Source organism: Vigna umbellata, chromosome 4, assembly GCF_029865625.1.
Source record: "Vigna umbellata cultivar VRB3 chromosome 4, Vumbellata_1.0, whole genome shotgun sequence".
Lineage (NCBI taxonomy): Eukaryota > Viridiplantae > Streptophyta > Magnoliopsida > Fabales > Fabaceae > Vigna > Vigna umbellata.
The window spans coordinates 72,657,036-72,680,550 of record NC_142168.1 but is presented as its reverse complement, the minus strand read 5'-3'; the positions used below and the strand labels follow the sequence as shown (position 1 = coordinate 72,680,550).

The following is a 23,515-nucleotide window of genomic DNA, read 5'->3' as shown; positions in this document are numbered from 1 at the left end:
TAAGAATGAAAACATATAAAAAAGTCCATCATCTTTATAGATTAATATACTGTTACGGGTTATAGATGAAAAAAAAGTGTTGACTACATTTTTCATCATGGCCGGTGGCGTGGCGGCGGTGATTGTTCGGTGACGTCCTAGCTTTCAAAGGTTTGTTCTTTTACTCTTCTCATCTTTGAATAGTAAATTGAATCCAACTGTAGTCTTAGTAACCTGAATTGGATAATGCCACGGTTCTATATTCTGTTAGAACTTGGGGGAAGAGCGACCAAAATGGTGATTATTATTGTTAGATGAATTTTCTAGTATTGCATTGGGGTAAAGCTGCCTTGATGTGAGCGAAATCTTTCTTTGATTCTAAGAGAAATGATTAGGAAGGAAGCAATGAAATGTTTATAGGCTTGCTGACTAGGAGGTGTTTGTAGAAATGCCACTCAGGTATAATAGTTTGTTTATTTTTTTGACATTATTTCAGTTTATTTTCTCCGCTTGAGATCTTCCTTCCTTCATTTATTTTGTCATGTTTAGTTTTCAGTGTGTCACTTTGCAACTGATTTGATCTCTTTTTCTGTCTTACGCTTCTTTTCCAGCTTCTAAAATTTGGTGGGCATAAAAATCTTGTTAGGCTAGCACCTTTCTCTCCAAATCACTGATGGCTTTTTTATTTCAGAAATTTCAAGAGGTATCTCCTAATTTTTGTATGAAATATTACTACTTTTTGGTTGACTTTGCTAAATTATTTAAATTATGTGTTAATCTCACTGCCCTCGTCAAAGACATGCCGTCTTTAACGAAGAGTGACCAAAATTCATTCGGAGCAAAATATGTTCTTATGTTATGGTTAACTATGATATCTTATTCCATATGTGGAGCATCATGTGAAACCTATAACAACAATTTTGGTTTTAATTTGTCTCCAGGCTGTGAGAACCCTCACAAAAAATCCCATATTTTCTAGGGATCCTCAACAACTACAATTTGAAGCGGACATTAACTGTTTGTTTCTTTATACAAGGTTGGTCCTTTCTACTGTCTAAGTTTATTGATTAATTTTGACTGTGAAGATTCATTCATTTGGTTTATATCATGGTAATATACACTTTTCTCTTTATGTTTGTATCATGGACGAGCTAATATATTTATAAACTAAGACTTAGAATTCCTACTCTCTTTATCATTCCACCGTTGTTTTCTTAGAGTCTTTCAGTCTACTATTACTGTTGATTGGATGAAAATGGGAGAAGAGAGATAGAAAGAGTCCACAATATATTTGTAATTTACTTAGAAAGAAGGGTTTGACAAAATAGACTGTGTTTGTGTCCCAACCTTATTAATAATCAAAGGTGGCTGAAGCCAGACAAATAGATTTGTTAATATTCAGTTCGGTTAGTAGTTTGGGTAAAAAATGGCTCTTATGAAGTTGGAAGTGAATGGAGATGGCTTTGAGTTTGAAAGTCAATGTCTCTAAACTGGAGCTGCCAAATCCAGCCGCATTCTCTATCATTAGGCTAGCCAATTTGAGACAGCTTAAGGTATTACTCTGACTTTCTAAGCTTCAATCATTGTATTCAAAGAAGGATCATCAATGCTACTTCTGATATAGATTATAGATAATCAACTGTCTCTGTTCTGATGAGAAATTCCATTGATATGCATTTGTTTGAATACGAAGATCCATGTAACCATTGGGCACCCCTTCAGTTATTGGTTTTATTGATTAATAAATATGATAACGATCGACTCTTTTGAGCAATTTCTTCTTATCATTATATAATACTATAAAAAAAATGGAATTGGCGTGTAATAAAAGTGAGAACCACGTTTTACATCTGCCTGTGAACAAGATTATCAAGACTGAAGTCACTGATCCTCATGAAGAGACCTGTAATATTGATGCTATTAAATATAATGAAACTACAAGAAGACGAGGAAGGGTAAGGTTTCCTCCAAAGCTTGTTAATAAAACAATAAAGAAACGCAAAGAAACATAGAAAAAAATGCATTAAGTTAACTTTAACGTTAAGATTTTAAATCTTCAATCGTAAGATCTCACGGGCAAAGTATTTTCTAATTCTGGTTTTATGGATTCAAATAATTTTGTTTCCAATTATTTTTTATTTTGTTTGTATATTATGCGATGTTTTTCCTTTTTAACATTTTGACATATTTTGCTCATGCAAAGACTTAAATATCCAGCTACAAACTGTTGGGGGAGAATGCTAATGAAGCAGACGCGGAAGAGATTATTAAAATGGCTAGTAAAGCCTCTTTTGTCGATCAACGGAGGCAAGTACAAGAAAATGTTCACTCTCAAATCAAAGCATTTTGCACATGCATGAACGAGATTCTTGTTTCAAAAGAAAAGATGGTGAATGGCCGCTTAGAATTATCTCAACAAGCAAACAGTCCACGTCTCCGTGGTGGGCATAGTTCTGCTAAAGGTATGTGTGACCCAACTAATAACATTCCCGGTGATTTGATCTTTGTTTTAAATTTTAATCTTCCCCTTATTTTACTTGTCATTTTGCAGTATTTTTGTCATTGCTCAGTCATTTCCTTTTCCTATTGATCCATGAAGGCATGGAGAAAAACCTTGTTGAGTTTTTTAATTCACATTTTCAAATTGCTATGAAATCTCTAATCATTGCGTGTTTATCATTTTTGTTATTGATGTGGGCAGCTGCCTCTAAACAAAGACCATTAAGCCAATCTGAAGTCTCTCAGAAGTTAAAGGATCAACTTGGTTATACACTTAATGTCAAACCTTCTCTAATACCTCACAAGGATTCTGGCAAAGGTCTATTTTTAGATGGTGCAGTTGATGTTGGTGCTGTACTAGCCTTTTATCCTGGTGTGATCTATTCCCCATCTTACTATAATCAAATTCCTGGATACCTTGATGAGCAGAACTCGTACTTGATTACAAGATATGACGGGACTGTCATTGATGCCCAACCTTGGGGTTGTGGCGGTGATGGACCAGAGCGATTCAACGGTAGAAAAATGTTAGAAAACAAACTAGTTAATGAAGGAGCTCATAAGGGTTCGGACAGAATGAGTAAACCTTTGGAAGGCTCCCAGATAGATGATGATGTAGTTGAGCGTAGAAATCCATTAGCCTTGGCTCATTTTGCTAACCACCCTCCGAAAGGGATTCTTCCTAATGTCATGATCTGCCCTTATGACTTTCCATTGACTGAAAAACACATGAGGATTTACATACCAAACATATTATTTGGAAATGAAGAAGTAAATCTGAAGAGATTTGGCAGCTCTTGGCTCAAATCTGTAGTTTCAAAAAACAGTGAATCAGATGTTCCTACCCTCAAAGCTGTTGTTCTGGTAGCAACTAGGACTCTTCAAGACGAAGAACTCCTTTTGAACTACAGGTTGAGCAACTCTAAGCAGTGGCCAGAATGGTATGCTCCAGTGGATGAAGAAGAGGACATGAATCTGAAAGATGAAAGTGGCCAATGATCAGACAGAACACCTTTCGATATCATCTCAGAATGATGCCCTAGGTTTAGGTTAAGTGTCTATCTTTGGTCACGCGTATTAGTCTTTAGGCTTAAATGCTTCCTTCGTACTCATGTTAAGAGGTGAATTTCTGTTTAGTATCCGGTTTTAAAAATGAAGACATTGGGTTCCTATTACGAAAAGTGTATAAATAAGGTCATGTCCGTTAAGTTGACAGCAACGGCGTTAAGTCCATGCTGATGTGGCCGTACTTTTTCTCTTCTCTCTTCTGCTTGTTCTCTCTCTTGTTCAACTTTTTCTTTGATGATTTGTTGAACTTGTTATTTCTTTGTAGACTTTATTCATATATTTTTCATAACATAGGGACCCAATGTCTTCATTTTTAAAATCGGATACTAAACAGAAATTCACCTCTTAACACGAGGACAAAGTAAGCATTTAAGCCTAGTCTTTATCATACAATGTTAGCATGTTATTTATATTTAACAATTTTAAAATAAAGGTTGGAAAAAAAAAATAATGTCAAATTTTAAAGAAGTGAAAAAATAACTAAAAAACTAAAACTATACTAATTTTCCCATTACGTAAAAGTCCTTGGAAATTTAGAAAATGTAAAATTACTATGACTAAATATTTTATATATATTTTTTTAGAATTTATAGTTCTCTTTAAATTTGATGGATTCAGATAGTAGTTAAATAGTTTGTCACTTTGTGCCACGAACCAGTTTGTTGGAACTTGATCTTTATCTCATTTTTTAATATCGCAGAGAAAAGGAATTAATTATTATAAAAGTTAACTGTTTCTCTTAAAAATTCTTATTATAAATACCACAAAAAGAGTTCAATCGTTTTAATGTTTTGATGAAATATCGTGTACCTTTTCTGGAACGTATGTTTTAGAATTGTTTTTCAATGCATACACCTTGATAAGTTTAGATATTTTGTATATACTATGTTACTGATGGATACAACCAAATATAGGTAAGAATTAGGAATTTTGATTCTTTAGTAGTTTGTGTTGTGTATATGCTGTATCTTCAAAACATAAATTTGATATTTTAAAGTATATTCAATTTTATTTAGTATATTAAAATAAATGTATTTTGAAAATATAACACTAAAAATTCAAGAAGTAAATATGGATATGATAAACAGTGCCGATATAGATATTTAAATATTAGGTTAAATTTCTATTTTATTTCTAAATTATTTTAGAATATATTTTAATTTCAAATATATATATTTGTAGTCTTTGTTTTATAAAAGTCGTCCACATCATGTAAAGTTAAATGAGGTGTAAATTTAATGTAATAGTGAGTTTTAATTTTTATTATTATATCTTATAATCATATTTTTGTGCTTGGTAAAATATGATTTAGAGATGTTAAGATGAGTTTTATTAAGTGAATAAATATAATTTATTATGATATGGGTTGTAAAGTCAGAAAAATTCAATTTTTTTTAGAATAAAGATTAAATTGAACTCAAAGATAATTATGTAGATTGATAATTCGATCATTTCAAATACTAAAATATTTTCAATAATGTTTGAATAATTTAAATGTTTATTTTATTTGTTTATTAAATTATATAGCTTGACATTTTAATTTTTAATTATTATCTTTATAATGATATTTAATAAAATAAATAAACATTCTAATTTGTATTGTTATAAAATAATAAATGGAGTTAACTTTTGTGTTATAATAAATATATAAAATAAATTAAAAAAATAAATAATCTGAATCAATTCATTATTGAATTGAGTTACAAAATTTTTTACTTAAAAAAAATAACTAACTCGTTTATAATTTAATGCAAAGTGTCAGTTTAACACCTTTAATATCTTTATTATGATGCATAATAATTTATTTTACATAAAATCATGTGTTATGTTTAATTGATAACATGTCTTAATATTAATATATAATAATACATTATAAATAAAGGATTATATTAGGTTGATTTTGTATTTAAATTTTTTATTTATGTAACTTATAAAATAAATATTTTGTTTCTAAATTGTCACACGTATACTAAAGAATGAGAAGTCAATATTGTTTAAAATAATATATTATTATTATTGAGTGTGGTAGTATATATATATATATATATATATATATATATATATATATATATATATATATATATATATATATATTAACTTAATTTAGTTTTAACTTTATACCAAATTTGGATATTATTTTATTGATTTTTTCTTAAGAATTCATTTGACTTTGAGTATCTAAAATTTGTATATTTTTAAATTGAATCCCTAAAATTTTATTTTAATGTCAGTTAATGTCATGTTGTCTTCTATATATTGTCATTGCTTAAGCGTATATAAATAATGACATGTTATATTTTAAACTCTTGTAAATTTTTATATTTTAGTATTTATTAATTTTTTGCATAGAATATCCAAAAATTTAATACTTTTTAATGAAGAATTTATAATAATAATAATTCAATTATAAATACTTAAATTCAGAGGAACCTAAAGTTTAATTTTTTTATTTATTTTTCATCTAAAAACATATAATGCAAAAGAATAGTTATTTCAATACACTTGACAATACAATCAAACAACAGATATTTCATTAAAAAGTATAAAAAATCAAACCAATCAATGAGCACACTCTTTATTAAAAATTTAAATAAAAAGTAATGAAACTTTTTAAAAATATTGAAACTTAATTATAGCAATATAATATAATCAAATTATTTTCTAAATTATTATAATATTTATCTAAAAACCTGTCCCAGCTAATTATCCCTAAACCCTAAAATTCCTCTTGAAGATTGATACTTCGTTTTGTTTTTCTTCCGCCACTTCACCAGTGTCTCTGCGCTCTTTAAGGTATGTTCTTCACAGCTCTAAATACTCTTTTCCATTGTTGTTTACTTTCCAGTTTTCATATGCATTGCCCCAACCTCTACTATCGTCCATCCTTTTAACAAATTCTTCTATCACTAAAACCAATTTCACCGATTACGAAATTCATTTTATTTTTGTGTGTGAATATTCTTGCAAGAGGTAAAGCTGAATTTTTTGTTTTGTATTTTCTTTAGACGATCTCAAGTTTCTGAGATCCTATCTTCCCAGCCTGCTTGATCTTTTTTCCTATTCTACTTTGCATTGCTAAACAGGTGAAGGATGGAGATAAATTTGGGGAAACTTGCATTTGACGTTGATTTTCATCCGTCAGATAACCTTGTCGCCACGGGTCTAATTAACGGGGACCTTCATCTGTACGTTGCTTTGGATTAGAGCTGCAGCTTTCATAGCTAATACAGTTTTTTAATTATTTATACCTTTTTGGCATTTATGATAATTATTACATTGAATATGTGTGCTGCAGATACCGTTATAGCCCTGATAGTGTCCCTGTGAGGTATAGACTGTGAACCTTTTGTTTTTATACTTGTTTGATACTTGTAAACTCGCATACATGTTGACTTTATTTGTTTTCTGTGTGCCGTTTGCTGTTAGGAGATAGTTGTTGGTAATATGTAGTCCTCTGTTGCAATTATTAATTATTTTACTAATTATTCTTTCAGGCAATTGGAAGTTCATGCGCACACAGAGTCTTGCAGGGCTTCTCGATTCATCAATGGTGGACGTGGTAATGCACATTATTTTCGATATTGTGTATAACTTCTGATGATCTTACTTGCATGCGTTTGAGTTTAAAATGTTTATGGTCATGTTTCTCTTTTAGTGCTGTTGACGGGTTCTCCAGATTGCTCTATACTGGCTACGGATGTGGAGACCGGATCTACAATTACCCGTATTGATAATGCTCACGAGTGAGTAGATTTACTGCAGTTACTGATTTGTTGTGATTTGGGTAACGGGATAATCACTAGCATCCTCATTGCTTTAGAATTTTTATTTGGCTTTTGTTGTGATATAGGGCTGCAGTAAATAGATTGATAAACTTGACCGAGTCAACTGTTGCCTCAGGAGACGATGAGGGTTGTATAAAGGTACATTTTTGTTCTTATTTCAAATTCTCAGAATTTGTATTTTATTTGAATTCCAGATTATTTTGTGGTATGCATTAATAATATTTTACATAGATATTCAGCCATTTCTAAGATAGTGGATGGCAGCAATGGATTGATCTCTTGTTTTAAAATTTAACAATCTTTGCTGAGCTCTTAAATTGATAAACCTTAATTAGGTGTGCTCGACTAATTTTGAAAGCCCTATGCTCATAGCAAGCACAGAAAATACCAGGTCAATGATCACTACTAGCAAATCCGTTTGACTATAATCCCTTTCTTTCTGCAGCCACCCCCCAATAGCATTCATTATTTGAATATTGTATCATTGATTATTTTATTTTATACATGTATATTTTTAACTTTATGTTATTTTCAGTGCTATTCTGCTTAAAATCACCCTGTACTTTTCTGAAGATAGTTGCAATTTTGATCTTGTAGAGTTATGGGAAGGTCAGACTGTTGGTGCTTTCTCAACGTGTTTCATCTGCTCTTCTTTGTTGTAGGTTTGGGATACCAGAGAACGCTCTTGCTGCAATTCTTTTGATGCCCATGAAGATTACATTTCAGACATGACTTTTGCTTCTGATGCAATGAAACTGTTGACAACAAGGTAGTAAATTCATGTAGCTCACCTGCCCTAAAATATCAATGGATATAGTGTAAATTCTTATTTTCCATAAATTTCCTGTTTTTTTAGCGGAGACGGGACTCTGTCTGTTTGCAATCTTCGAAGAAATACAGTAAGTTGAATATCTGTATTTTCTGGTTCCTCTTAAAGCATATGTTCTCTCTACTTATTTCATGATTTTTAACCACCCATTCATGATTTATTGAAAGGTACAAACTCGATCCGAATTTTCTGAAGATGAGTTGCTGTCTGTTGTTTTAATGAAGGTATTAAAGTCAAAGTCCATGAATTTGCAGTGAATTCTTATGCTTTTATAGGAACTTTTTAAATATTTCTGGAAAAGCATTTTTGTTATTTCTATCTTCACTTTTATAATTTGGCCAATAGTTTAGGGACTAAAAACATATTTAACCCTTTTAAGTTTTATGAAAGGAACCTTTCTTTTGTTTTGTAATTTTCTTTTCTGTATGCATTTTAAAAGACGACACTAATAGTTTTGTATTTATTTAATATTGAAAGGCAAAAAAAAATGAAAAAATCAATGTAGTTATAAGAATATGATATTTTTTATTTTCAGGACTGTTTGCTGCAAAACCACTTCCTACAGAATCAGTGAGAGTGGACAGTGATCCACCACCAGATTGTAATGGATTGAGATGCAGTCTTGGAACTGAGTTTTGTACCATATGCTGCAATGGACAAGGATCCAAAACAATCGATTAAGCAAATAAATATTTAAAATTAATAATAATGGTATAATAATATTGTATACCTCTATTTTAAGAGAATTTATTGAACGTAATACGGTCATTTACATGAATTATGCTGCTCCAAAAGCAACAGACAAACAACCAGGTCTTACCAAAAAATTAATTTATCACTGAATGAATATTAGTATACACGAAAATAGAATAAAATGTAAGCTATGGTTTTACTCTTTAACAATGAATATATTCAAGGATTAAGATAAAAAAAATTGTATGACAATGAAAACTGTATAATGAAATTGAATTTGATGAATTATGAAATTGGGTGGTGTGGTTTGTAGGATGGACATGTCTCTATTGACAGCATAAGAAAACTGTATAATGAAATTTTTCTGACCAGACATTAGTCAGTGCAAGTTTCATGCACCAAACCATCTTATAAATTTGGAATCAAACATTGCCTTTTCTGGTAAAAGCTTTGTCTTCAACCTTTGCTTCCAGGCTTTTTGTGCTTTCCTATTCTAGCTAGCTTTTTTCAATTTCAAAAAGCACAATTCAAAGACAATATGAACTGGGGCACACCAAAAAACTAATACATCAAAAGAGGAACATTTCCATATTAGGCTTTACATTCATCATGTAGTACTTCAATTAATTTTGTACTATCCAACCATTTCTATCAGCTTAATTTTACAAATTCTTGCCAATGCAATTTGTTTTCACGAAACCTTCTATGATTTTCCATCTCATGCAAAAATGTATTTTGTTTTTTTAGTATATTTATCAAGAAAATCACTTGATCATCGAGCTTGTTTAAGTAATCAGAATTATTTGTGGAAGACCCCAACCTATGATATTAAAAATTATTGATTCGGTGGATTATTGTCCAAAAACAGTAATCGTGTTATTTTTTTGTAGGCTAGTTTATGTTTTTATTCCAGTTTCTGTTTTTATCCCTTTCTCTTTGGAACTCTATAAATAGAGTTTTTCCATTCACAAACTGTTGTAATTTTTACACACATTCAAGCAATAATATCAGATATACATTTTCTCTAAAGCAAATCAGGAACTCTTTCACTAACCTCTTAACCGTTCTTTTCTTCTCCTTCTCTTCGGTTTTCTTTCCTCTTTCATCTCCGGTGAAGACAACCTTTTGCTCCGACGCAGGATCTCCATGGAAGCCCTCGAACTTTTCTTTTCTCTCACTCGAGCCTTTCTGTCTTATCACCCACTTACCATCTGATCTAAAGGAGGCTTATAGTGAAAGTTAAGTTTCGTGTTTTGGGTTCAAAGGCTGCGTTTTGGATTAAAGGCCATTGGGCCTATTCTTTTCAGTGCGGCAAGTTTTCTTTATGGTATAAAGAGCATAAACCATACCCACTTTACTTCCGCTGCCCAGGTTCTGTTCTTTGATGATTCTTGCTTCCTTCTACCATGGATATCACAGACCAGTCTACCAACCTCGCCAGCCCTTTCTACTTACACCCTGGGGAGAATCCAGAATTAACCCTCATCTCTCAAGTCCTGGGTGAGACTAATTACTCTTATTGGAGCAGAAGCATGAGAAGAGCACTCCTATCCAAAAACAAGATCAACTTTATTGATGGGTCTATCAAGAAACCCAAGAAAAATGAAGCTTTGTTTGATGCATGGGAAAGATGCAACATGATGGTACTCATGGATTATAAAAACACTTTCTCTAGAAATTGCAAAAAGTGTAATATATGTTGAAGAAGCCAAAGAATTGTGGGATGAGCTAAAGGAGAGATTTTCTAAAGGTGACTATTTTAAAATCTCTGACCTTCTCCAAGACATTCATTCAATCAAACAAGGGGAAAGAACTGTTAATCAATTCTTTACTGACTTAAAAATCCTCTGGGAAGAATTGGAATCTCTTAGGCCCATACCCAACTGTACCTGTGAAATCCCTTGCAGCTGTGAACTCTCAAGAACTTCTCTGAAATACAGAGAAGTAGAGCATGTTATATGCTTTTTAAAAGGGTTAAATGACACCTATAATACTGTCCTGACCCAGATTCTATTGATGGAACCCCTGTCAAACATCAATCGTGTTTTCTCTCTCGTTATGCAACAAGAGAGACAAGAAAGGTCTGAATCTGGCACTGCAAGCCATAATCACTCTACTGAAACCAGTAGAGTCCTAGCCAATGTTGCTAACAGGAACAACAATTGGAAAGCAGACCAGACCTGGAAAAATCAAGGTCGTGGTGTTGGGTCACATGGTCTGGGAAGAGGCAGAGGAAAGAATCCTAATTATGGAAAACAGTGTTCTTACTGCAACAAGATGAATCACATTGTGGATGAGTGCTACTCCAAGCACGATTTTCCACCTTGGTACAAAAAGAATGATAGCAATCAAGAGAAAAGAAGTGACTGAAACTCTACTAATGTCTGCCAAGGCAGTTCTGGACCAGAAAATACCCATCAGGGAGACACCAGCACTACTTTCAACAAACTCACCTCAGAGCAAATTGAAAAACTTCTCAAAATGATTGAGAAAGCTGATGAGCCTACACATAAGATCAATCAGATGCAGAGGAATGACAAGGAGGACAAACCAGGTACTCTTTCTTGGATTATTGACACTGGGGCCACTGATCATGTGACCCATGAGAAAGGGAATTTTGTCACCTTCTATAAGATTAAGCCCATTACTGTTAAATTGCCTAATAACTCTGTTATTACTGCCAAACATGCAGGAACTATTCAATTTTCTAGAGACTTTGTGATTTTTAATGTGCTTTATATCCCTGATTTCTCTTTCAATTTAATCTATGTTCAAAGTCTTATAAGAGACTTGAATTGTAGCCTAATTTTTTCTTCTGATGTTTGCTAGATAAGGGAGAACTCTACATTGAAGATGATTGGGTGTGCTAACTCTTACAAGGGTCTCTACTACCTACAAACATATTGATGTAAATCTATGGCACTATAGATTAGGCCATCCTGGACACAAGGTTGTCAAACAGATTTGTGAACATTTTCCCTATGTACAAATGAATGCTAATACTGTTTGTGATGTTTGCCACTATGCTAAGCAACATAAATCGCCTTTTCCTATAAGTAATTCCTTATCTGCGGAATGTTTTGAAATGATTCACTGTGATATATGGGGTCCTCTTTTTGTTTCTTCTATTCATGGACATAAATATTTTCTTACTATTGTTGATGATTATAGTCGACCTACATGGATATTTTTTATGAACAATATGGGCCAAACTAGAGGCTTATTACAAAATTTTATTGTTAAGATTAAGAATCAGTTTGGTAAAATAATTAAGACTGTTAGAACTGAACCCGAGTTCAACTGTGTCAACTTATATGACTTGCATGGTACTAGCCATCAAAGCCTGATTATTCAAACCTTTGTTATTGTAATAAAACTAGTATTTAAAGGATGCATTTTATTTATTTTTTGACGAAAATTCATTGACAATGACAAACAAAAAAGGTTCCTTTCCTGACACATACACCCTGTTTAGATCCTTGTCCATTGCAGCATATTGTACAAAACTGAGTTCCAAAACTGCATTTCAATCCATTGCAATCTGGCGGTGGATCACTCTCCACTCTTACTGATTCTGTAGGAAATGAAAAGGCTCGTCTTTTACTAACATTCTGAAAGAGAGAAGAAGAAGAAGAATGACAAAAGAGAGAAGAGAAGAAGAAGAAGAAGAATCACCTTGTTGGGAAACACAAAGTTCAGCTGAGAAAAGGATCCCAGCAAAACAGAAGCTCAACCAAAAAAGAGACATTGCAGTGTAGTGTTGTGAGTCACGGAAGAAGTTGAACAAGTGAGGTTTATGAAATGCAGTTTTATGTTACCAGTTTTATGGCTTTTTAAAGTGAATTATTTTATGAAAATGTGGTAATTTTTGACCGAACAGAAAAATCGTGTAATTATGCAATGGTGCTCTGAAAGTATATGTTACCAGTTTTGTGGTAAACAAAGTAAAAAGTTGCTTTATTTCCTTTTTCTATTTTTATTTAAGTACCAACGAAAGAAGAATTCACTTTGCTCGGTGTGGGCTCACCTTACTGCCATTACCGCATTCTCTCATTCGTAGTTTTTAGGAAGAGATTCTGGAATAACTATGTTTGTGTTTAACTTTTACTATTTAATTTGATTAAGAAAAATAAAATCATACAAAAGAGAAAAATTCGGATTTTTTTTATTAATATTATTATAATAATTTTTTCATTATTAATATTATTATCATTACTGTTATTAATTAATAATAATAATAATAAAGTGAGGTCATTATTTTAATAAAGTTTTGTGTTCTTTTTGTCTCAGTTTGCTAAAATTGAAAGGTACTTTATGCCAAAAACCTAAACAACGCACAGAGATCTATTCCATTTTTACAACGAAAACTCTAAGTTGTCCCTTTCCATCTCACACAACTCTGTAATGGCTTTTTTGTGGTTCTATATTGCTGTTTTGTCTGGGACTATTTTTTCAGCTCAATTCTCTGTTTTCGAGCAAGGTGATGCTTCGTCTTCATCTCTTATCTCTTATAACTTTTAAAATCTTACTAGTCGTCTTCCTCCTTAACAGCGTATTCAGCCGGTGAGAGACGAATGGAGGACGATAAAGTGACAGATTTACCTGGACAACCAGTAGTAAACTTCAATCACTATGCTGGTTACGTGAAGTTAAGACGAGAAGAAAAGAAAGCACTATTTTACTGGTTCTTCGAAGCTCAAGAGGCTTCATCGCATAAACCTCTCGTGCTTTGGCTAACTGGAGGTATGTCTTGACCAATCTTTCATTCATTTTAAGTTATACAATTTCTTTTATCTTAATATTTTAGTGTGTTTCTTGTTAAGAGCAAAACTTATCGTTAATGATAAATTAATCTTTTTGTAGGACCTGGTTGTTCGTCTGTTGCTTTTGGAGCAGCACAAGAGATTGGTCCATTTCGTGTAGACGACCATCAGCGTATTACCTTCAACAAATTCTCCTGGAACAGAGGTATACAAAATTATTTTACGATTGTTTTAAATTTTAAATATTTATTTGCTTAACTGATTGTTTTGGACTCTGTTGTTTCAATTTTACAGTTGCCAATATCATATTCTTGGAATCACCGATTAGTGTGGGTTTTTCTTACACTAATAATTCCGATGACTTAAGCAAGCTCGGTGATCAAGTGGTTGCTCTTGATAACTATGCCTTCTTGCTTGGTTGGTTTAAGAGATTTCCAAGATTCAAATCCCATGAATTTTATATCGTAGGAGAGAGCTATGGAGGTACTTTCTGATATCTATATTTAATCAATAATTTACTAACTACTTTTATTGAAGAAATCTTTTACATGTGTTTGAAATAACAGGACATTATGCTCCACAGTTGGCTGAGGTTATACATGAAGGGAACAAAAATGGCCCTTACATAAATCTTAAGGGATTCATGGTAATTTACGAAACAATGTTGTACGGTTTAAACTGATATACTCAAAAAATGAAATACCTTTTTCATTAAATTTAACGATGAATTTGGTGCGACATAAAATACAGATGGGAAACCCTGTGATTAACGATGTGACAGACTTGAAAGGCATATTTGATTTTGCTTTCTATCATGCCATAATTTCAAAGCAAGTATATGATGGCATAAGAGAGAAATGTGATTTCATGACAAAAAACAATACAAAGGAATGTAGTTGGATCGTGGCCAAATTCGTAAAGGCCTATTCTGACATAGATGTATTTAGTATTTACTCTCCTGTCTGTCTGTTGGACTATGAAAGACCAGTTTCAAGTATGTTTGATGGTATCCCGTATGCTGTCTCAGAATTTGTAAGTATAATTTGTCTGATTTAAAACTCACTATTTTGTTAATTAATAATACACCTGTATTAAATAATGGAAAAAAATAAATTATTTTGTGATGCATTTTAGGACCTCCGGAATATGATTCCGACAATGGCTTACGATCCATGTAAAGCTAACGACGTGGAGAAGTATTTCAACAGGAAGGATGTCCAGAAGGCCATTCATGCATACCTCCCTGACATGTTTGATCCCTACACGATATGCAGGTACTGATTTTCATGTATAATATATGTATTTAACTGTTTATTTTTAACTGATTAAATTAACACAGTAATATTTATTTTGTGATGAAGCACTAAAATTAAAAAATGGAATGATTCGCCAAGCACAGTTCTTCCAGTGATTCAGAAACTACTACATGCTGGTTTACGCATTTGGATGTACAGGTATATATACTTATAATTACTTGCATATATAGTATATTTGAAGAAGTTTGACGATGATATTGATAGAGATCTTTTACATTACCGATCGTCTCTACTTTAGGACGATCGTTAGTGAGAAGACAACTGAACCTGTCGATCGGTACGACTGATCGTCGAGAGTAGAGACGATCGGCAGTGAAAGACAGACAGTAGCGAGAAGTCAACAGACTGTCGATCGGTACCGATCGTCCGAGAGTAGAGCCGATTAGTGGTGACGATCGGTAAGACAATCGGTAATGTAAAAGATCTCAATCATACAGCCGATCGTCCGAGTAGAGCCAATCAGTGTGACGATCGTAAGGACGATCGGTAATGTATGATGACGATGGGTAATGTAAAAGATCTCTATCAGATATTTTAACATAGATATAAATAAATGCAGTGGAGACAGTGATGGTAGAGTTCCATGGTTATCAACGAGATACAGTTTGGAAGAGCTGAAAGTGAATGTGACAAGAGAATGGAGAGCTTGGTTTGAAGGAAGAGAAGTTGGAGGATGGGTAGAGGAGTACGAGGGTGGTCTCACTTTTGCCTCCATTAGAGGTGCTGGTCATCAAGCTCCGATTTATAAACCACGAGAAGCTCTTTCTCTCTTCTACCATTTCCTTTCTGTCAATCGCTTCCTTCTTCTACCTTCTGATTCGTTCCATGTAAATTGTCATCTTTTTACATTTATTCACATCCAAGAGAAATTGTCATTTTACAGAATATATATGTTTTTTACATGTCTCAGTCTATTATTAGAAAGTTAATAATCAATAGTTACTGCTATAATTAAAATATATATACATATATGAAATGAAACAAGAATATGAAAGGGAAAGGAGAATTATTTTACGAAAGAAAAAAAAATCGAATTTTTAAATGGTTAGTTTATTAAATTTGAAGTTTTAATGATTTAAAAATTGAGTTTGAAATGTGTGGATTGAAAGTTTAATAATTTAAAAATCGTAACTTACAAATAAATGATAAAATGTCAATAACTTTAAGACAATTAATTAAACTCTTATTTTTTTTATGATAAACGTGAATAATTAAACAATTACACGCTGTTTAAACTAATTTTTTGTAGTGAGTTTTCGACATTTCAGAAGCAATTTTTTAAAACAAGATTCGTTTTAATGTTTTGAGTTAAATAATTAAATATTAATGTTATTGCAGAAATTTAATTACAGGCTCTTGCTTTGGGTCTCATCATGCAAATTCAAAAGCATTAATTTCGAAAATACTAAAGAAAAATTAAGTATCATGCATTTAGAAAACCATGAAAAAAGTGATTCATCTTTCAAAATATCAGCCTTTCCACATTTCACAGTTTTACTGGATTCATCTTTTATAACAATTAATTTGGCAGTGGTTTGGCAGCCATCATTAAATAATTAATTAATGTTTTCATTAATTAATTAAATTTTTCATTAATTAATTAAATGTTTTCATTAATTATAGTTAAATGTTTTCATTAATTAATTATTTAATGTTTTCATTAATTAATTAAATGTTTTCATTAATTAATTAATGATGCATTTCTAAACAGGGTGTATGTGTTAGTAAAGGAACCTTTTTTGTTTGTACATGTCAATGAATTTTCGTGAAAAAATAAATAAAATGCATGCTTTAAATAGTAGTTTTATTACAATAATAACAAATAATTTATAGGAGTTTGAATAATTATGAAGTAAATGAATTTTAATTATGATCTACCAAGTATTAATTTTAAGTTTCTACAAATTAATTTTTAAAAGATGAATCCAACAAAACTGTGAAATGTCGAAAGTCTTATATTTTAAAATTAGAGCTTCCGAATTCTCCAATAACGATGATAGTTTAAAACTATTTCTCACTAAATAAGCGAGTAAAATAATTGATTTGACCTATATGAAATAGATAACAACGGTTCATAAATAATTAATTTGATCCAATAAAATTAATAAGAAATTCATAAATAATAATAACAACAATAATAATTTTAATGTTTATATTTAATTAGTAATTAATATTTAAAAAAATTATTGCAGTAAATTATAAAATAAATCAATAACTAGAACTGTCAAAACGGGTCATCCGACCCGACCCGCCCGATCCACTACGGGTTGGTCACAAAGTGAGTCAACCCAACCCAACTCATTTATTAGCGAGCCAGAAAAATTCAAACCCGGTCCGACCCACCTTGGTGGATAAATGAGTTGGCTCACTAGCTCACTTAATTACATTTTTTTTAATAAAAAAAATTATAATAATTTTATAATTCAAATTTAAATCAAATTCACTCCCATGGGTATTTAATTAATTTTGAAAATAAGAAACTTAAAAAAAATTCAAGCAAAAAAATAATAATAAATATTTTTTATAAAATTAAAATTAAATTTTAATAAAATAAAATTAGGTAGGTGGGTTGGTGGGCCAACCCGGCCCACCACAGATTCAACCTGCATGAGCCGGGTTTAAATCTGACCCGCATAAAAAAATGTAATTTTTTCAAATCCAACCCGACTCAAACCTGTGGTGGGTCGAGTTGGCCCGCGGGTTGTGACCCATTTCGACAGCTCTATTAATAACATTAATTGTATCAATTAAAATTAATATTTAATAATTTAACTTAAAACGTTAAAACACAATCTAATCTTGTTTTAAAATATTGTTTTTTGAAATGTTGAAAACTCACTAAGAAAAATAAGTTTTTATAGCGTTTAACTATTCACCGTGTATCAAAACCCGATAGAAAATATTATGTAAGTTACGATTTTGTAATTAAACAGTAAGTTTTTATAGCGTTTAATTATAGAGTTTAATTAATTGCTATAAAATTATTAACATTTTATTATTTATTACGATTTCAAATCATTATTTAAATTTATATTGTTAGAATAAAATATTTATTAAGGAGTGACATATATTGAATTATTAAGGAGTGGATTTCTCATTTCAGTATATTTTTTATTCGTTTCCTTATTTAATAGTATTAAAACTTTTTTTTTTGTGGAAAATTGATCACAGCCTTACTTACTAAGGAGACATTTCCAGTTCTTTCCATGAAAATTTTTCACTCAGAAAAAGATTTCCTACCCTTCAGATTTGGAAAAGAAAAATTTATATCTCAATATTTGAAAAACTTTAGTACAAAACTTTAATCATATAAAAACAAAACTTTAATCATATAAAAATGTTTGTGTGTTTTCCTTTGCTGTGTGCTTTTCCTTCTCTTCTATGCCACTATAGTCACTACCTTTTTTATTTTTTCTCTCTCAAGGTTAACCTTTTCTCGTGTTCAAATTTATAAAGAGGCTAGAAAATTAAGAAAAATTAAATAAAACATTTGAGATGAAGAGAGAGAAGAATAAAATAAAATAGGTTGGATGTAAGAAATCTTTTTTCCAAATTTTTTATGTGAAAATCTTTTTATGAAGAAAATTTCAAATTTATTATGACAAAAAATATTTATGAATCGAATTTGAAATAAGTCTTTAAAAAAGAAAAAAATAAATTTTATTAAGATTAAAATAAATTAAAAAGTTGGAAATACAATATCAAATGTTGGAAGTATAGGATGAAATATCTTATTCAGAAAGAAAATTTACTTAGTATTAAGATATTATAAAGATTATTGAAGATAATACAACTTAATATAATTTTTTATGACAGACTTTTAGGTTAAAGTTGATTAAGTTATTTTTAATTTTACTTAGTAATATTATCAAGGTTATTGTTAACTAATATTACTTAGTGTTCATTTTAATATAAAAAATATTTTTTATATGTGTAAAACATATTTTTATTAACATCAATAAATAAATGGTAATTTTAGTTAAGGTTATTTTCTAACAATATTAATCAAGATGATAGAAATTATTTCTCAAGTTTTTTTGTAGTTTATACTATTAGAGTTGTATATTAGATTATGACTAATAATGATGTTTGTATAAGTTTTTTCATCTAATATTATTGATGGATTATTCTATAATAAATGTCAATCAGAACATTTTAAATTTAAATCCGTCATTTTGTTTATTTAATGATGATTAAAATTATTTATTTAGAAAAAAAAAAAAATTTAATGAATTTAAAATTTTTCTATTTAAACAAAACACTAAAAAAATAAATTCAAACTTAATATATTTAAACTTTCTGAAAATTATAAAATTGTGTATCATCACTATCCAAGCCCAAGTTAAAAGATAAAAAATGCTATGTGATTATATTTAATATTTTTTTTATTAAAATTTAAAAGTAAAAGATGTTAAAATTGTTTAATTTAAATGTGAAGTTACAAAATAAATAAGAATGAAAACATATAAAAAAGTCCATCATCTTTATAGATTAATATACTGTTACGGGTTATAGATGAAAAAAAAGTGTTGACTACATTTTTCATCATGGCCGGTGGCGTGGCGGCGGTGATTGTTCGGTGACGTCCTAGCTTTCAAAGGTTTGTTCTTTTACTCTTCTCATCTTTGAATAGTAAATTGAATCCAACTGTAGTCTTAGTAACCTGAATTGGATAATGCCACGGTTCTATATTCTGTTAGAACTTGGGGGAAGAGCGACCAAAATGGTGATTATTATTGTTAGATGAATTTTCTAGTATTGCATTGGGGTAAAGCTGCCTTGATGTGAGCGAAATCTTTCTTTGATTCAAAGAGAAATGATTAGGAAGGAAGCAATGAAATGTTTATAGGCTTGCTGACTAGGAGGTGTTTGTAGAAATGCCACTCAGGTATAATAGTTTGTTTATTTTTTTGACATTATTTCAGTTTATTTTCTCCGCTTGAGATCTTCCTTCCTTCATTTATTTTGTCATGTTTAGTTTTCAGTGTGTCACTTTGCAACTGATTTGATCTCTTTTTCTGTCTTACGCTTCTTTTCCAGCTTCTAAAATTTGGTGGGCATAAAAATCTTGTTAGGCTAGCACCTTTCTCTCCAAATCACTGATGGCTTTTTTATTTCAGAAATTTCAAGAGGTATCTCCTAATTTTTGTATGAAATATTACTACTTTTTGGTTGACTTTGCTAAATTATTTAAATTATGTGTTAATCTCACTGCCCTCGTCAAAGACATGCCGTCTTTAACGAAGAGTGACCAAAATTCATTCGGAGCAAAATATGTTCTTATGTTATGGTTAACTATGATATCTTATTCCATATGTGGAGCATCATGTGAAACCTATAACAACAATTTTGGTTTTAATTTGTCTCCAGGCTGTGAGAACCCTCACAAAAAATCCCATATTTTCTAGGGATCCTCAACAACTACAATTTGAAGCGGACATTAACTGTTTGTTTCTTTATACAAGGTTGGTCCTTTCTACTGTCTAAGTTTATTGATTAATTTTGACTGTGAAGTTTCATTCATTTGGTTTATATCATGGTAATATACACTTTTCTCTTTATGTTTGTATCATGGACGAGCTAATATATTTATAAACTAAGACTTAGAATTCCTACTCTCTTTATCATTCCACCGTTGTTTTCTTAGAGTCTTTCAGTCTACTATTACTGTTGATTGGATGAAAATGGGAGAAGAGAGATAGAAAGAGTCCACAATATATTTGTAATTTACTTAGAAAGAAGGGTTTGACAAAATAGACTGTGTTTGTGTCCCAACCTTATTAATAATCAAAGGTGGCTGAAGCCAGACAAATAGATTTGTTAATATTCAGTTCGGTTAGTAGTTTGGGTAAAAAATGGCTCTTATGAAGTTGGAAGTGAATGGAGATGGCTTTGAGTTTGAAAGTCAATGTCTCTAAACTGGAGCTGCCAAATCCAGCCGCATTCTCTATCATTAGGCTAGCCAATTTGAGACAGCTTAAGGTATTACTCTGACTTTCTAAGCTTCAATCATTGTATTCAAAGAAGGATCATCAATGCTACTTCTGATATAGATTATAGATAATCAACTGTCTCTGTTCTGATGAGAAATTCCATTGATATGCATTTGTTTGAATACGAAGATCCATGTAACCATTGGGCACCCCTTCAGTTATTGGTTTTATTGATTAATAAATATGATAACGATCGACTCTTTTGAGCAATTTCTTCTTATCATTATATAATACTATATAAAAAAATGGAATTGGCGTGTAATAAAAGTGAGAACCACGTTTTACATCTGCCTGTGAACAAGATTATCAAGACTGAAGTCACTGATCCTCATGAAGAGACCTGTAATATTGATGCTATTAAATATAATGAAACTACAAGAAGACGAGGAAGGGTAAGGTTTCCTCCAAAGCTTGTTAATAAAACAATAAAGAAACGCAAAGAAACATAGAAAAAAATGCATTAAGTTAACTTTAACGTTAAGATTTTAAATCTTCAATCGTAAGATCTCACGGGCAAAGTATTTTCTAATTCTGGTTTTATGGATTCAAATAATTTTGTTTCCAATTATTTTTTATTTTGTTTGTATATTATGCGATGTTTTTCCTTTTTAACATTTTGACATATTTTGCTCATGCAAAGACTTAAATATCCAGCTACAAACTGTTGGGGGAGAATGCTAATGAAGCAGACGCGGAAGAGATTATTAAAATGGCTAGTAAAGCCTCTTTTGTCGATCAACGGAGGCAAGTACAAGAAAATGTTCACTCTCAAATCAAAGCATTTTGCACATGCATGAACGAGATTCTTGTTTCAAAAGAAAAGATGGTGAATGGCCGCTTAGAATTATCTCAACAAGCAAACAGTCCACGTCTCCGTGGTGGGCATAGTTCTGCTAAAGGTATGTGTGACCCAACTAATAACATTCCCGGTGATTTGATCTTTGTTTTAAATTTTAATCTTCCCCTTATTTTACTTGTCATTTTGCAGTATTTTTGTCATTGCTCAGTCATTTCCTTTTCCTATTGATCCATGAAGGCATGGAGAAAAACCTTGTTGAGTTTTTTAATTCACATTTTCAAATTGCTATGAAATCTCTAATCATTGCGTGTTTATCATTTTTGTTATTGATGTGGGCAGCTGCCTCTAAACAAAGACCATTAAGCCAATCTGAAGTCTCTCAGAAGTTAAAGGATCAACTTGGTTATACACTTAATGTCAAACCTTCTCTAATACCTCACAAGGATTCTGGCAAAGGTCTATTTTTAGATGGTGCAGTTGATGTTGGTGCTGTACTAGCCTTTTATCCTGGTGTGATCTATTCCCCATCTTACTATAATCAAATTCCTGGATACCTTGATGAGCAGAACTCGTACTTGATTACAAGATATGACGGGACTGTCATTGATGCCCAACCTTGGGGTTGTGGCGGTGATGGACCAGAGCGATTCAACGGTAGAAAAATGTTAGAAAACAAACTAGTTAATGAAGGAGCTCATAAGGGTTCGGACAGAATGAGTAAACCTTTGGAAGGCTCCCAGATAGATGATGATGTAGTTGAGCGTAGAAATCCATTAGCCTTGGCTCATTTTGCTAACCACCCTCCGAAAGGGATTCTTCCTAATGTCATGATCTGCCCTTATGACTTTCCATTGACTGAAAAACACATGAGGATTTACATACCAAACATATTATTTGGAAATGAAGAAGTAAATCTGAAGAGATTTGGCAGCTCTTGGCTCAAATCTGTAGTTTCAAAAAACAGTGAATCAGATGTTCCTACCCTCAAAGCTGTTGTTCTGGTAGCAACTAGGACTCTTCAAGAAGAACTCCTTTTGAACTACAGGTTGAGCAACTCTAAGCAGTGGCCAGAATGGTATGCTCCAGTGGATGAAGAAGAGGACATGAATCTGAAAGATGAAAGTGGCCAATGATCAGACAGAACACCTTTCGATATCATCTCAGAATGATGCCCTAGGTTTAGGTTAAGTGTCTATCTTTGGTCACGCGTATTAGTCTTTAGGCTTAAATGCTTCCTTCGTACTCATGTTAAGAGGTGAATTTCTGTTTAGTATCCGGTTTTAAAAATGAAGACATTGGGTTCCTATTACGAAAAGTGTATAAATAAGGTCATGTCCGTTAAGTTAACAGCAACGGCGTTAAGTCCATGCTGATGTGGCCGTACTTTTTCTCTTCTCTCTTCTGCTTGTTCTCTCTCTTGTTCAACTTTTTCTTTGATGATTTGTTGAACTTGTTATTTCTTTGTAGACTTTATTCATATATTTTTCATAACATAGGGACCCAATGTCTTCATTTTTAAAATCGGATACTAAACAGAAATTCACCTCTTAACACGAGGACAAAGTAAGCATTTAAGCCTAGTCTTTATCATACAATGTTAGCATGTTATTTATATTTAACAATTTTAAAATAAAGGTTGGAAAAAAAAAATAATGTCAAATTTTAAAGAAGTGAAAAAATAACTAAAAAACTAAAACTATACTAATTTTCCCATTACGTAAAAGTCCTTGGAAATTTAGAAAATGTAAAATTACTATGACTAAATATTTTATATATATTTTTTTTAGAATT

General features: G+C 31.4%; 4 protein-coding genes across 10 annotated transcripts; all 4 read left to right on the top strand.

The window, feature by feature from the left end:
- On the top strand, positions 1–4,099 carry LOC148201163 (uncharacterized). Of its 3 annotated transcripts, XM_088111428.1 has the most exons (6): positions 54–150; positions 251–438; positions 591–682; positions 921–1,015; positions 2,197–2,441; positions 2,681–4,099. In XM_088111428.1, the coding sequence occupies exons 3-6, from the start codon at positions 653–655 to the stop codon at positions 3,475–3,477; spliced, it is 1,167 nt and encodes a 388-aa protein (XP_087967554.1). In that variant the 5' UTR covers positions 54–150; positions 251–438; positions 591–652; the 3' UTR covers positions 3,478–4,099. The 3 variants fall into 3 exon arrangements, with proteins under 3 accessions (XP_087967553.1, XP_087967554.1, XP_087967555.1); XM_088111427.1 differs by lacking the exon at positions 251–438 and having other exon boundaries at positions 1–150; XM_088111429.1 differs by lacking the exons at positions 54–150; positions 251–438 and having other exon boundaries at positions 637–682; positions 2,183–2,441.
- Positions 4,100–6,183: 2,084 nt separating this feature from the next.
- Positions 6,184–8,887, top strand: LOC148201162 (WD repeat-containing protein 55-like). Of its 2 annotated transcripts, none has more exons than XM_088111477.1 (10): positions 6,184–6,339; positions 6,630–6,731; positions 6,842–6,874; positions 7,041–7,105; positions 7,202–7,289; positions 7,397–7,469; positions 7,994–8,100; positions 8,188–8,230; positions 8,328–8,384; positions 8,696–8,887. In XM_088111477.1, the coding sequence occupies exons 2-10, from the start codon at positions 6,637–6,639 to the stop codon at positions 8,732–8,734; spliced, it is 600 nt and encodes a 199-aa protein (XP_087967603.1). In that variant the 5' UTR covers positions 6,184–6,339; positions 6,630–6,636; the 3' UTR covers positions 8,735–8,887. The 2 variants fall into 2 exon arrangements, with proteins under 2 accessions (XP_087967603.1, XP_087967604.1); XM_088111478.1 differs by lacking the exon at positions 6,184–6,339 and adding an exon at positions 6,363–6,516.
- A 4,286-nt stretch (positions 8,888–13,173) lies between these two features.
- On the top strand, positions 13,174–16,326 carry LOC148201161 (serine carboxypeptidase-like 35). The gene is made up of 10 exons (XM_088113135.1): positions 13,174–13,333; positions 13,405–13,596; positions 13,717–13,821; positions 13,911–14,099; positions 14,183–14,262; positions 14,367–14,648; positions 14,751–14,890; positions 14,978–15,070; positions 15,492–15,759; positions 16,285–16,326. The coding sequence occupies exons 1-10, from the start codon at positions 13,258–13,260 to the stop codon at positions 16,324–16,326; spliced, it is 1,467 nt and encodes a 488-aa protein (XP_087969261.1). The 5' UTR covers positions 13,174–13,257.
- A 3,056-nt stretch (positions 16,327–19,382) lies between these two features.
- LOC148201160 (uncharacterized) lies at positions 19,383–23,515 on the top strand. Of its 4 annotated transcripts, none has more exons than XM_088111505.1 (6): positions 19,433–19,532; positions 19,633–19,820; positions 19,973–20,064; positions 20,303–20,397; positions 21,580–21,824; positions 22,064–23,515. In XM_088111505.1, exons 3-6 carry the CDS (start codon positions 20,035–20,037, stop codon positions 22,855–22,857), a joined length of 1,164 nt encoding a protein of 387 aa, XP_087967631.1. In that variant the 5' UTR covers positions 19,433–19,532; positions 19,633–19,820; positions 19,973–20,034; the 3' UTR covers positions 22,858–23,515. The 4 variants fall into 4 exon arrangements, with proteins under 4 accessions (XP_087967630.1, XP_087967631.1, XP_087967632.1 ...); XM_088111506.1 differs by having other exon boundaries at positions 19,455–19,532; positions 19,689–19,820; XM_088111504.1 differs by lacking the exon at positions 19,633–19,820 and having other exon boundaries at positions 19,383–19,532.